General features: G+C 35.7%; 1 protein-coding gene across 1 annotated transcript; it reads right to left on the bottom strand.

Moving 5' to 3' along the window:
• Positions 1 to 6: 6 nt before the first annotated feature.
• On the bottom strand, positions 7 to 6,467 carry LOC143586298 (phosphate transporter PHO1-like). The gene is made up of 15 exons (XM_077067866.1): positions 6,190 to 6,467; positions 5,442 to 5,534; positions 4,918 to 5,152; positions 3,936 to 4,269; positions 3,804 to 3,852; positions 3,622 to 3,693; positions 2,468 to 2,597; positions 2,248 to 2,368; positions 1,907 to 2,156; positions 1,695 to 1,799; positions 1,411 to 1,455; positions 1,161 to 1,313; positions 782 to 1,060; positions 375 to 511; positions 7 to 289 (listed from the first exon to the last, which is right to left on the bottom strand). The coding sequence occupies exons 1-15, from the start codon at positions 6,436 to 6,438 to the stop codon at positions 199 to 201; spliced, it is 2,343 nt and encodes a 780-aa protein (XP_076923981.1). The 5' UTR covers positions 6,439 to 6,467; the 3' UTR covers positions 7 to 198.
• Positions 6,468 to 16,047: the final 9,580 nt, after the last annotated feature.

Below are 16,047 nucleotides of genomic sequence, written 5' to 3'. Positions count from 1 at the left end.
ATAAATTATACATACAATAGCGTTGTTAAAAAAAAAAGAACTTAATTGGTTTGCTTTCAGATGCTCCATCATAACCTTCACAGCCTTACATCTCGCCTACTCGATCTATAAAATGGATGATTCAGATTGTCCCAACCAACCATCATATCGATCCTATCCATCGCATACATCCGAGATAATTTATCTATTAGTTCTAATTCACCCATCAGAATCAGTCTCACGAAATGGTAAAGGAACGGCTTTCACTGCTCTAAACTTGCCCACATTGTTCAAGTGCTCATTTTCCAGCCTGCATCAGTTAATCAAATTATATAAGTACACAAATCAAAGAAAACAAAACATATATTACCCTTTAGTCATATATTTTGTTTTACCTATAGTAGTTCCAATGGCCACGCCGTATAACTTCTAACGAAGCAAGGGAAAACTCAAGCAATCGGGACTCAAACAATCCAACTTTGAATTGTAGCACAGTCTCCAGCCAAGCCACCCTCAAAACAAAGTTCAAAGCCTGCATATCAAGAATTTTTGTAGTTATAGTTAGGACGACGTGAATGACAATATGATTAAAGCACGATGATAGCCAGTGACGGAACCAGAATCTTTCAGGCAAAGGATCATTTTTTTCGACTACAACTAAAGAGTCAAACTCATATTTTCCTAGAAAAAAGTCGCTAGTTTTTTTATATAAAAAGTTGACAAGTTCTAGTGGTAGGAGGGCCAACGGACCCTCTTGATCCTCCGCTGGTTGCACCCCTGATGATAGCGGCTAGTAACTTACAATGGCTAGGTAGTAGTAGCCTTTTTTCTTTAGGACAAGTTCATCTCTAAGCCATAGGTTTTTGGACTTGGGATCCATAAGTCCCCAATCCTTAACAAAATCCCAATATAGCTGGTATACGGTAGCAATCAACGAAGTCACCAAAACAATGATCAACCACAATTGCGTTTCTTGTCTTGCGTAAGTTAGCCTTGCCCCAGCTGCAATCATGGCTGACACATACTTCCCCAAGTTAGCCAAGTGGTTCACATCACACTCGTCGAACCATCTCCTTGCACACTGCATATATGTATACAATGTATCATTCAAATGTTCTTAATTAATTATTTGTCATAATCTTGTTTGTGATATTAGAAGTAAACCACAAGTCTTTATTTACCTGCATAGCACGCCAATAATACGGTGCAAAGGAGATTACATAAGCAAGCTCCCTATATAACTTCCCTGACTTACAAGTCTGATATTCATGTGTTTTGAAACTCCCGGCAAGGAAGTAGCATGCCGTCGATTCCATGTGCCTCAACAATGGGATCTAAAACAACAGGATAATTAGTAAATACAAATGTAAAGACAAAAAATTATGATCTAGAAGTAACTTATCTATCTATGCACCGGATCTAGATAAATACCTGGCTGGTAAGTTGATCAGCCATGAAGAAATCTACCATCAGAACCTGTGAATTGATGACACGCATTTCATATTAGAGGGTGTTTGGGATTGCTTCTTTAAAATGCTTATTGCTTTTTGGAGAGGCAAAATGTTTAAAATGCCCCTCCAAAAGCACCTAAAAGCATTTTAAAGAAGCAATCCCAAACATGCCCTTAATATGCTTCCTTACAAAAAGATACGACTATTAATTTATGACATATATGTATATGTATGTAACTGATATTTGTTTAGATTTATTAGTACCTTGTACAAAGGAGAGCAAACTATGTTGCGTATGACTCGAAGAAAACAATAGCGAGTTGGGCGATAGAAGATGTTCAACGGACATATAAGCAGCCCAATGAATATCTGAAAATGAAATTAAATGGAATTGATCACTAACCACTAAATCTATGAAAACATAATGATAAGTAGTTACATGGATTCGGTGAAAATGCGAAAGAGAGTAAACTTACCAAAAGAAGAATGCCAGGAATGGTGTCAACATTGGTCGGAGAAAATCCTTTGGAAACTAAGACAAGATGCAACACCATGGCAGACACAACAGCAGTCATCATGCTTGTGCCTATGAGAAACGCATCTCTGTACTTGAGTGCGGTAGAGGCTTGGAATTCGAATATGAAATTGTAGTTAATCCTTGTAGCCTTCCACAGGAACAGATTGCACCCATACATGAATAAGTGCAAGCTAAGCAATGCAAACATGCTGCATTCATATACACACACACACAAATAAAGTTAAGTAATTAACCATTGAGACTTGTGTCGAAAATACCAAATATTTCTGAAATATATACCTGAAGACAGGGTAGACAGTTTCGACATAGTCGGTTTCCGTTTTAGGGGAGAACATGCCAATGATATGTGCCGATATTGCATATACAGCAAACATGGTTACAAAACTACCTGTAAACAGACCTGTTGCATCACCAAAAATTTAGGTTGTTAATTAACTAATTCTGGAATTTGTGACTGACTGAGCCAGTAATATTATAAGAGGTAGTAATTTAATTATACCAACGAAAAAGGTGACCATGTGAGAGTCTTTTTGTTGCCGAGGTCTCAAAAACTTCATTGCCTTTTTCCTGTCATCCTTGGCAAAGTGCTTAGTGAAAGATGATTCCACTTCGTCCATTAACTTTACCACCTATTCATTATTTTTAATAATCAGCACCACTAATAATTAGGTAATTGATTTACTTGATTATTATCGAGCCGGGGGTCTCACGGGAAGCAGTCTCTATTCCTAAAGAGTAGAGGTAAGTCTATCTACATCTTACCCTCCTCAGACCCTACCATAGCTTTGCTATTGGTGGGATATACTGAGTACGATGATGGTTTACTTGATTATTATAAGCTGAGTTGAGCTTGTTTAAATTTATTTATACTCACAAGTATAATTACATGGCCATGAGATATAAATACATACATATATTGGGTACGTTATTGTACAAAGGTTCTTATACATACAAAGCGTACAAAGCTACTAGTAGGCTACACGTGTCCTTGGGGGGGGGGGGGGGGGGGCGAGGTTCATGCATAATCACGCAACGGATACGATAATTACATAGCATATATAAATAACTAAGCAACTTATATGAATAATTACGAAATTGATATGAAATTAATCACGCAACTGATATGATAATTAAGTTTATATAATTATGTATGCATATGTACATGCATGAGTAGAAAAGCATGAGCAGAAAAGCATGAGCTAGCTAGTGGTACCTTACTAGGAAAACCTCAATACTTGGTGTATAAACAAATAATTAGACCCACTAGACATCTTAGTGCTCACTAATTATTTTATCTTATTTTCATTTTAATTTAATATATATATTTCACATGCATAAAAGTTGATCGATCGATCTATCGATCTCACTGTATAATTTAATTAGCCAACATATATTTCACACCTGCCTGTAGGTGTAGATCGAGGCTAGCCTTAACAAAAAAAAAATCGCATTACCTAATTATACATATAGATCTCTCTTTATTACTTAAGTAGTGAAATCAGTAGTCCAAAACTAGCGGCTACATATGCAATAATGCATTAATTAACTTACAATTGGGTGTTTATTGTATTTTGTCTAGCTTCTTGCTAGCGCTACACGTTTGTTCAATGAAATCGGCCATTCTAAAAAAAGGTCGCAAGAGATGATACATACCTTATCGGAACTAATGAAATGAGATCTTTTGACAACTTTGAGATAGTTTGCTGATGACTGTTGGTTAGACACCTACAAGAAAAAAGTGATATCAAGACCGTAATTGTTTACCTAAAAGGTTCTTGTATCAATTAATAGCGCTCAACATATATATGTCAACATATATGCACAAAGCTTATTACCTTGTCGAATTTCTTCAATATTTTCACAAAAGCCACCATATTTAGTGAGCTAGAAGCCAATAATACCACCATAAATGATTAGTCATAAATCATAGCTAATTTTAAGGTAAGTATGTTTACTTAGTTTTGCACCTATAAGTCTTTAGTAGACCAAGACCTCTATAGAGTTCTACAAAAGCCCCTCTGATCATTTTTTCAGCACATTGAAGTTTCTTGCGGTTGATGTATTCACCGTGTTTCTTAGGGTTATTCACTAGATCTTCCCATAGCATCGACGTAACTGCTGATATGGTTCGAGTAGGCGTGGTTGCTGGAATATTGATCCTCATTGACGTTTTAGGCTTTCCGTCTTTAGTCTTTCCCTTTGTGGCTGCTCCAATCACGTTGATTCCGTTCTTTTCTAGAGCCGATATCACGTCATCCGTCTGTGGCTCTCCGTCCCTTTCACCAAACTCGGATGCAGTTTCTGCACATATACCAATGCTACTTTAATTTTCTACCATATTATAATCACATGTATTACACAGGTTGAAAAAACATATTGTTATACACTTAATAATAGAAAAAAGTTTTGTAAAAAAATCGCGTATCGCATTTGGTTAATGATATAATAAGTATGATCAGTAATAAATAAAATTTGTTTTAAATATCTAAATATACATACTTTTAATATCATTATTTAATACTAGTTAGAAGCGTGAAAACAATTGAGGAGCTTTAAAGTTTTGTCGTGTGTCCTCTAGGATTTTTACTTATTAGGGAACCAAGTTAGAACCGTGTTCCACACGTGGTGATAATATAACAAAAACGACAAATAACCAAATCTAATAATATAAATGATAACATCCATTCGGAATCATACCATATTTATATAAGCAATTTCAAATAAACTGTTTAGTGTGATACCAAAAATGCACTTGCCTTTACTTTTGAAATTTTAAGACAATCCCATTAGTTATCATTTTTTTTGAATGGTACAAATGTTCAATCCCATTAATCTAGCACGTTGATTACACGTATTATCAATTAGTTATGAATATATAGTTGCATCCACGTGTATAGTACTTGATTTTCCATGAAAAGAAAAGAATAAAAGAAAAGATATAGTGTCTACCCGAGTCAGAGGTCCGGCCAGATGAGTATGAGCGTAGGAACCCGGATGATGCGGTGGAGTTGAAACTGTTTGACCGCGATCTTCGACGATCAACAAGTACTTGCTGGAGGTCCAACAATATCTGGAGCTGGTTCTTCAACATCTCTCCCCTCTCAAGGAACTCACTTTCTTTATGCTTGTAAAACTGGTTCACCTTATCCAGCTCCTCATCCAATTTCTCAAAAAACTCCTTAACCTAGTTTTTAATTAATATCCAAAGTCTTTTAATAAATGGTAACATATTACATATAGGCATGCAACGTTGTAAAACTCGCTTGGCGCTAGTTGGACGGTATGGTTATATATTACCATTTACCAAATTTTATATATAATTTTTTTTCCCAATTTTGACCGATTATAATCAAATAGTGATTAATCGGTGTCTAGTCTGTGGGACACCAACTATCGATTAACCAGCGCCTAGGCGAGATTTTTACAACCAGGTATGCATGCATCAACCAGAATAAAAATGTTTTATTAATAACCTCATCTTCCTCCGAGTACAAATGATCAACAAGTTCAGTTTCATCATCTTCATCTTCCTCTACGTCACCTTGTTCCATAGTTGTATTTTTAACCTTCAACATGACACGTGTAAAATGATATCAATCGTAAGTCATAAGATATCTACACTGTGTTTTTTTGCAACAAATTATATTATGTGTTTAAATTGTGATACATGTCATGATGCCATGTGTTATCTTTTGTGTCACGATGGTATCGTGAGTTAAAGATGTCAACCATTTTATTGGCTTTTAGGTTCCCAAAATAGACATTTTATTCACATTTATGGCTTTGCAAACGCCAGCTCGCCGCTTTTATTAATCACTATCTACACCTTTAAGGTTTAACTTCATAATTTGCATGCTTCATTTTCAAACGATAGACACGGTTTTTTAATTAAAGTTATATAACTAATGAATAAAATTAAGTATATATATGTATGTATAATGGAAGATGATATATATGATATATGGAGTGGTTTCATGCGTAACGTAACAGAACCAACAGCTGATCATATGCAAAAAACATCTGATTTCATGGAACAAAAGAAAGAAAAAAAATCATGAAAGATGACACGGAATCCATGATGAGGACATGCACCAAAATATTTTTTTTTTAAAACTTTAGTTCAGAAGCTATACATACATATGCTTATTAATTAAGTACTTTAACCGTATATTCATTCAATAAAAGATAATTAACTAGTAAAGCTGATGAAAAAGTAGATACCTGAAGAATCTGATCAGGTGGCCGGTCTTCATTGTTGCCATTGCAAGAGACGCGATGCAGGAAAGATCGAGCCACGTCAAATATGGAAACACCATAATCATGATTCGAGTTAGTAGTTCGGGAATTAAGCTTTGATGCTCTGGACAGTTTCACCTTCTTAACATGTTTTTTGAGTAGCCAATAGTTCACAAATGCATCTTTCCATTCAGGAATCAATTGGGCTTCAAGCTCCTTAGAGAACTTCACCATTCTTTATTCAATAATCTATCAATCTATTTCTTTCTTGGTGAGAGAGAGAGGGAGGGGGGGGGGGTAATGAGAGAAAGAGAGAGATTGATGGATGGTATATGGGGGATGAGTAGAGGGGGTACTTAAAGATATATAGTGAGAGACAGAGAGAGACAAATGTGTAGGTGGAAGAAAAACAGTTTAACAAGCAAAATCTTTTTGTAAGACCAAAGAGAGAACTTAGAATAAGAAAATAATAAATAAGAAAAAGGAAAGAAGATGGTTGATGAGGTGGAATATAATGGCTGCTTCCTTTTCCTCTTCACCTCACTTTATATATTTTAGATAAATTTATATAATTACTACATATGGAGGTTAATGGAACCTCCTTAAGTTCATTTTGATCTCACTACCTTATGCTACATGTGTTCCCATTATTATTATTATTATTATTATTATTATTATTATTATTATTATTATTATTCACTTTTCATTTTCTTTTACTCCTATAATATTTACCAAAAACAAAGCAAAAGAAGAAATGAATTGATTAGTTAATGGAATTCCAAATAGCATAATAACTATAAATTGAACACTTCTATTAATTACCCGAGTTATATTCAAGTATCCTAAGCTTTAGAGTGGCAGCACACACTAACTAATCAAATAAAAGTAAAATAAGATAGCAAGTACGTCGATATTATTCACATTCGGATTCGGAGTAACGTATTATGATGGATAACTTGACAGGATACGACGTACATTAATGGATCTTCTCAATAATTAAGCTCCACAAATGTATTGGGGTGGCGTACTTTTTTCTGATGATGTGCGACACTAATCGATCCCTAATATATTGGGGTGACCCCCTCAAAGTTGGTCGCTCGATTGGCTTTACCGTCCTTTGACACAAATATCTAAGATATCATATTCCACACATTTTAGCCAAATGACCCACAGATGAGTGTAAAATAAAATTGTACCTTCTTAATAGTTGGTGACCAAATCGATTTGCAATCCTAAAAAAAGTTGTGTGGCCTAATTGTGATAAAGCCTAGAGCATCAACTCGTTTAATTCTATTGGTTTGCATTATTAAACAAGTATCAACGATAAAGTATCAAAAGTCATCTAAACTTCTTTATAAGGGAGAAAATGTGGAGTTCTAATTCTATTGGTTTGCAAAAAGTGTGTGGGATGGTTTAGAAATACTTGAGAAAATGCATGGTTCAATGTTTCAAAATATTTAGTTTTCCACATAAATACAAAAATATGAAAACAAGATAGAATCAAATAACAAACGTCGAATGCTTTGAAACAAATGTGGTAATCTAAGACTAATATATGTTTGTGATCTTCTGTCTTAATTCTACTCGTTGATTTCTTTATGATTTAGAATGATGTAGGTTTGAAGTTATTTGAAACTTCAAATATTTATGACACATGAGACACATGAATTATCATCAAATGAATGGTAAAGTAAAACCACAAACGTTATGAAACCACTGCAACGCTTAAAAAGGCGTATGATCCTTACACGCAATAAATATAGGAGAACAAATTGATAAAGAAAGCAAAAGTAAAAAAAAAAGGAAATTTCTTTCACAAAAACTTTTGTAACCAAATTCGTAACGCAAGCTTGATGATTAGAAATAATCAACCACATGCAATCCATCCCTCATGATAGGGCCGGAGTAGCAAGCACATCATTTGCAATTAAAGCCTTTTTAGACCAGTTTATACAACTTTTTAATTATATATATACATATAGTATATGGATCAAATACAAATAACTTTTAGCGTGAGAAATATACAAATAATTAGAGTAATTATTATTACACTATTTTATTTTCTATAACATAATTACTATAATTTAAAAGTGTAATTAGTTAATTTTATTTGTACCGGATCTCATATATATGTAAAATATTTTATTGAATAGAGAGAGCAAGGCCGGCTCAACGTCCTCGGAGGCCTAAAAACTAACTAAAATGTTGAGGCGTCTTTTTATTTTCTTTTCTATGTGCATATAGCACCAGAGAGTATACAAGAATTATAGAATATGAATAATATGTCGTGATAATGAATATGAAGCAATCATCCTTAGCTTGTGGCTCATCATTGTGTTACTAATTTTAAAATAAAACTCTACTTTCAAAATCTCATAATACATGACTCTTATTTAAGATGGAGGCCCTATAAATCTGAAGGCCTAAAGTCATTGCCTCATTTAGCTTACCCACGAGACGGCCCTAAGAGAGATACCTTATTCTTTTCAAAGGCTTAATTCAAGCCCTTGCCTTACCATACAACACTATCGGGCCGTCCTAACTTAATTCTTTCAACTCAAGTTGTGCTTTAGACTAGATACAAGAGATGCTTCTGAGGCCTTCAATTGATATATGGTTTTATTAACTTCAAGTTTAAAATTCAAAGGGGCCCAGTTGACAAAGACCCAACGTCAGTGGCAGTGACTTTGAGCTAAAACATCATTAGCTTTTTGAAGAGGTAGGTCCCAGCAGAGCCCAGTTGGACCCGCAAGACTCACCTCAAAGAGGGACGTCTGCGCAGTTGAACCCGCAAGACTCACCTTCAACAGGGACGTCTGCGCAAAGGCTAAACTCGCAAGACTCACCTTGAAGAGACGTCTGCGCAGAAACCAACTGGATCCGCAGGACCCACCATGCTCAGAGACGTGACGTCCTTACGCGCAGTACGCAAGCTGTTCCCGCAGGAAAAGCCTCCCAATGGTCGACGTACTCCGCTTGTTCCCGCAGCAACGGATACTAGCCATCAGGGAAGGCTATCCGCGCAGCAAGGCTACACGCACGAGGCACTTAACTCTTAAATAATTCAGTAATGTCACCTGAAGAAGGAGTGAGCAAGCTGGGAACTTTCCCGCACAAAGCCGGGAACACCCTCGCACAAATGAGCCAGTCCGTACGATACTGGAGGATCTTTTGTACTGTACCTGACGAGGTATGGACAAGAGATCTGACCAAAGATACGACAGCTCACTGACAACAGTATGACGAGCAGCACGCTCTTGTACTGTATGTCACTATCAGCCGCTGCCTACTCACCAACCTGTCGGAGGACGTGCATAGCCTGCAGTTAGTGGAACAGGAATAGTACACAGCCGGCCTGGTCACTATCAGCCGCTGCCTACCCACCAACCACCAGCATGGCACGTGCGTAGCCCACAGTTGGCAGAACAGGAATACTATTCAGCCGGCTGTACCTGCTTGGAAACCTACCTTCGGCTATAAATACTCCAACACCTTGGAATGGTAGGGACACATTACATTACCTTATCACATCTTATCTTTTCTAGCAATCTCTTAATATACACTTATATTCAAGAGCAATCTAGTCTGATTCTCACGCCGGAGGGTGGTCACAAGGAGGTACCCCCCCTTCTAAGTGACGAGCTCACGGTGTCTGTTTTGCAGGTCACCAGAAGAACCATCTTTGCCGGACATAACCCTTCGTGGGAAACATCTATTTAACCCCCAGATTATCCGTAATCTGCCGGGGTCAATTAGTGTTTCTTCACTTTTCTAAGCACTATCTTAAATCCTCTATAGACCAGGGTTCAAAACTTGACATGAGAGTATATTTTCTCTTGAAGTAGTTCACTACAGAATGTCTTTATGCCGCGGCTAAATCCTTTGTGGGCAATTCTGTTTTGCGGAATGTAGTGACAGTTTTTATTCATTCACTCAATTTGCGACCCATCTATGATCGCTAAAAAGCTATGACTAGTTTATGACCGTCAGTTTTGTGACCGGTTTGCGACTGTATTGTGACGTGTTTATGACGGATTATATAATCGATACAAATCCAAGTCCATCAAATCAATGACTTGATCTGCAATTTAGTTACGATACATGATTAATTATAAGCTTACATGTGATAGATGATTAATTATAAAGATTGTAACCCATGAAATTATATATATCGTTTACTTTCTTGCTTCTGATAGATGATTAATTAAGTTTGCTATACTTAATGCATAAAGGTTAATTATTTCTCAATCGGATAATACACATCACAAAACTCCGATACAAATTATAATTAATACCCATGACCTAATGGTCTAGTGGTATGGTGTCCACCTTTTAAAATGGAGGTGGTGGGTTCAAATCCTTGCAAGTGCAAGGTTAGAGGGATTTGTTGTTTCAAAAAAAAAACAAATTATAATTAATGAGAAGGGGGTGCTTGTGTTCTGCCTGCAGTCAGTTACCCTTTCGGTGTCTTGACAGACATTATCCTGAACAGAAAAAAAAAACATAGTTTGAAGTTTGTGGGAAATAATATTTTATAAAAATTAAATGTAGTGGGATTTGGGATGCTATAGCTTTTGTATCAAGTATCAACTAACTAGTGCTGCATGAACGTCTCAATAATGAAATTCATCCTCGTATTTTACTTAGACGATTCTTTACATAACTTAGTATATATTTAATTACTTTAACTATATATGGTGTTGCAAAATTGATGCTGATTTTATTCCTATAAATATTAAACCTCCAATGTATACCTACTTTTTAATTTAATGGTGACTTTCGCAGTTAAGATATATCACACTTATCGGTCCAACAGGAGGAGTCCCGCCACCCCACTCGGGCCAGACTATGCTGTCATAATCGGGATCCACCCTGACATCCGAGTTTAGCTTGACCGGTCCCGGTAAAACCCAGTTGGCTTACTCTGCCCGAAGACACGACATGTTTTTTTGCTATGGGAAAATCCGGTCGGAATCAGGACTCGAACCCAGGACATCCGGGTCATCCATCATGTTCGGCCGTTGGGGCAAGCCCCGCTGGTTCCAATGTATACCCACTTAAAAGACAATATTTTAATTAACTTAATTCTTTAGCATTTCATTTATAACCATTAATGTCTTTTTTTTTTCGAACTCTAGTGTCACAAATTATTAGGTAATTATTTAAGACTCAACACTGATAACTGCATAAACATTGAGAGGTTGTATAACAATCAAAGAACTCTCGTTTAACTTATTACTAATTAGGCCCATACAACCATTTGGGATCAATGAATTTAGTTTGTATGTCTTTTTTAATTGGAAAACGCACATACCTTCAAAGTGCACTACTTCTAAATTTAACTTGTAACAGACGTGTACCCTCGATCACTGTATGGCATCATCGACTACAAGCCCTTTGGTGTTTAGTTAACTTGACTTAACATAAATAATTGGATCCATGACAAGTTTTTTTTGAAGTTATTAATCCATGAATTTATTTATTTTATGAAAAGATTCATTTAAATAGTTATATTCAATTTTAAATAAGACAATAATCAAATTTTAAGAAATTAGGTGGTCTTAGTAGCACAATTATCTAATACAATCAGGCTTGCATATATCATTATGAAAAATGTTACGGTCAATAAAATATAAATATAGTTGTAGCTTTTATTTTAGAACAGTTATTCTATAAACTTATTTTTAAATCTAAACATTTGAGACGTTACGAAATTTAAATCCCGATAAAGAAAAAACCTTTTTCAACAGCCTAGGTAACACTAGGCCAAGAGCCTTAATTTGATAAATATAGTCCTAGCTAAATATGGACATTAACACTATGTATGTGCATATTAACAAACACACAAGTAGCAAGGATCGATGAAATTAGACTATCTTCAATACTAAGGAGGCCTTTAAGCGTCATTAGCTGCTCATTTAGCTAACACATCATATTATTACAAATTCTTTCAAATCCATAAAAAACTCTAATTTCACATTCAATGGTAAGAGACCTTTAGTTGCATATTCAGCTGTCAGATCATCATCATGTTTTCTTTAAATTTAATTACTTAAATTATAATAAAATCTTAAATAATAGATAATTAAATAATTAGCAATACAAGCTTTCATATGCGCGCGCGTGCACACACACACACATATATATATATAAATTAACCTAGATTTTTAATTTAACAAAACCAACATTAAGAATTAAATAAAAATAATAATACATTCATTTACTTTAATATAATATAATATAAAACTATAAATAAATATAGCAAATACCAAACTGTAACACCCCGGCTTAAACGGAAACGTTTGAGTGTGACGTACATATTGCTCAAAACACATGTGACACTATTAAGTGACAATATTATCATTAATTAATTTAAGCATAAAATTCATAAGTTCGAAAATAAAGAAACACAAGAATAACAAGAAAAATTTAACAACTTATCCATTTATTAAAATATCCTAAGTTCTAATGTCTTCTCCGAGTATTATCCTCTAATAACAGTACACGTAGCATATATATAAAATAAAGTCAACTAAATGAATAGTTGGTAAGGTCACATAAATTTGAATATAAATATGTAAAAAGCATACAAATCAATGAAACTTGTGAAATAATAGCGCAAGTAAGGGTCCTTTTCAGTTAGTAACAACCAACATACTCGGATCGGGGGTCCCTTTTCCACTCGAAACAAAATGGTCATGAGTGCAAAGGGGATGGTATGATCATACTTATTGAGGATACCACGTGCAAGTAAATTTTGAGAAAGTAATCAAGTAAATACACAAGTCCATGATAGGAATTGTAGTTTTGTAAATAAATAAATAAATAATTGTATTGATAGAATATATATGCTACCCCCAAAATGTGTAAAAACGTTAAAAAGGGTGTGACATTCGTCATTTTCGGTTTAACTTGTATTTGTTTTTGTATCGGAAACCCGACCCGTTTTGGTCTTTCGGATATTTCGTTATTAAAATATTGGGTTTTATGTTCATTTATGTTACACAATTTTCGGATCAAGAAATCATCTCTTTCGGTACGTTAAAACACCCTTTTTGGCTTAAAACGAGTTAAAACAGACTTAAGGGACTAAAATTGTCAAATAACAAAAGCATGTAACTCTTGAAAGCAACATTATGACCAACCTTTCACTCTTTACCGATATAAACAAGACCAATGCATCCTATTTGGGTTTGCTCATTCACCTCAAACTCTCCCAAATCTAGATCTAAGTATTCTTCTTCAAACTCTTGATAGTTTGACTTCTTAAGGTCAAACTAAGACTAATCTTTGTTTCTAACTAATTCTTGTTAATTAAAGCTTGTTATTATAGCTTGTTTAAAACATACTCTCCTTGTTTCCTTGACTTTCCCTTCTCCTTCCATGGTTGGTTTAGGTGTATTGCTATGCAAGGCTTCATGGAGGACTATTATAGTCCTTGTTAACACTTTAAATTTTGTTTAAGCTTATTATTAATGTTAATGTTTAGTTCTATTTATTTTTGTTTACAAATTATTTTAATGAGTTCTATAGTAATGGGTGTGTGGCAACCATCCCCGGTTTCATCCCGAGTCAAGAGCCGAACCAAACCCGAACATTTGTTTAAATACTTTATTATTGTTAGCATATTGTATGTAAGACTTGAGTATTATCAGTTCTAAGTTTATTTTAATAAGTTCTATGGTATTGGGTATGTGGTAACCATCCTCGGTCTTATTCCGAGTCAAGTACCGAACCAAGATCGAACTCTCGTTTAAATGCATTATATTTAAAATGATTTATTAATATGTTACATGTAAGATTTATGTATTATAATTTCTATGAGAAAATATTAAATAAGGAAATATAAGAAAAATAAGGAAATATTTCCTAAGTTAAGTTTACTTACATGAAATAAATTCCATCCCACATTGGAAGATGTAAGAAAGTGGAAGCATTTCACTAAGGTATAAATAAGGAAGATGGAATCCATCCCACATGGAAAGTGGTAAAGAAATGAAAGCTCTTTATAAAGAAGAGATTTTCCATATTAATATTCTTTTATGAAGGACGATGACGAGGACGATGACGAAGGTCGTTGGGCACTTTGATGGTGCACTTTGCACGCTCGCATCGCCGCGAGCTGCCTTAGAATTTTTGGACAATGAGAACTAGACTAGAAATGACAAGCTATCAAAGACGAGAGACTAAAACTGAAAAATAATATCTAGGGACCCATCGCGCTACGCGATGAGTCCAAGAGGACGGCCATCGCGTACCGCGATGGGCCGTGATGTAACCATGTGAAAATTTCGAGTTCAAAGTATCAACTTTCCAAAGTATCAACAAATATTTATACTCGTACTATAGGTGCGAGATAAAGAAAGGGAAAGACCCTTGGACGGTGAGTGAAGCCGATCCTAAAGAGACAAGGTGAATACGCCCCCAAACTTTTAAACTTGTTTTCAAAATGAGTCAAACTTGTTATGTGAAATTGTTTACAAGGAACTATGTGTTCCTAAAACCGTTATAACTATGGGTATAAACCTAGCCCTCAGGCTGTGGTATACGTATGTCTGGATCCTTTCATAGGTGGTACTATGCGATGAATGGGCATGATCGCACCACCCTTGGTCGTAGGATGCTCTCCTGCAGGGAGTACGACCTTATGTGTATATTTACGGGTACTTAACTAAGTCGAACGCTACGGTGTTTGCGGAGGTGACCTAGTGTAGAGGCTCTGGTTTATAATGTGTTATTTAACTTTGTTATTCCTAAGCCACGTTGGGCCGAGGCAGGCGTAGTCTCGAGGGGTAATAAAGTAAAATAATTATTTTGCGTCAGCGTGTTCACCAGCATTCGTTGCTGACGTATTTTTCTTACATTTTGCAGGTGAACAAGTTTAGCGCTTGGAGTATCGAAGTGCTATTTTTATAAATCCGATGACTCGGATTTCTTTTGTAAAACTTAACTTAATATGATGGTTTGTAATTATAAACACATAAATATTTTGTTAACTTAAACGGGTGTTTTACTCCCGTCTTTTGTTATATGTAAATATTACATTTTCGATCCTTAAAGTTTATAAGTCTTCCGCAAACTAACGCAACTCTGATTTATTTACAATTACGATACCAACTATTGGGTCGCACTCCTAGGCCTAAGACGGGGGTGTGACAGGTTGGTATCAGAGCCATCGATCTTAGCGAATTGGGTATCATAAAACAATACCCAAGCTTCGATCCAAGTATAGGAAATAATTGTTTATATGTTTTAGGGATAAGATAGGCTGGTAACCTTTCTTTCCCACTCTACATTCTAAACTACCCATAAACATTAGATGTCATTCAAAGCTCACATCTAAGACTTTGTGCGCAAGGCAAATGAGGCTGGAATTGCCGAACCCTACCCCGAAGACAACATGAGCGAGGGTCATTATGAAGCATACTTCAACCAAGACGTAGAACACGACTTGTCCAAACCGGTGTACTATCCCGGAAGCAGTCACTACCCAATAGATGTTCCCGATAGTCCACCAAAGCAAGGAATTGAGTCACCAAGACACTCAAGCTATCATTCACCAGCAATAACGATGTACCATCCAACAGAAATCCCAACTTACCAACCCTCAGAGATACCACAATACTATCCAGCCGGATACCTACCAAACTCTCAACCATCCTCCGAGTGGATGAACTATCTCTTAGAACAACAAGAGTGGCATGCCGGAAGTTCCACCTTCAAAGAAGTTAGTTCCCAACCAAACAACAGTGAAGGACCGTCCCGTAGACCTAAGATGAGAATAATGATGCCTTTTGAGACTTTCCAGATGATCCCAATAAACAATGAAATCACACAACCCAT

Source organism: Bidens hawaiensis, unplaced genomic scaffold (assembly GCF_021521415.1).
Source record: "Bidens hawaiensis isolate Kalapana, Puna unplaced genomic scaffold, B.hawaiensis_p1.1 tig00034606_1, whole genome shotgun sequence".
NCBI lineage: Eukaryota > Viridiplantae > Streptophyta > Magnoliopsida > Asterales > Asteraceae > Bidens > Bidens hawaiensis.
This window is presented reverse-complemented; position numbering and strand designations above follow the sequence as displayed.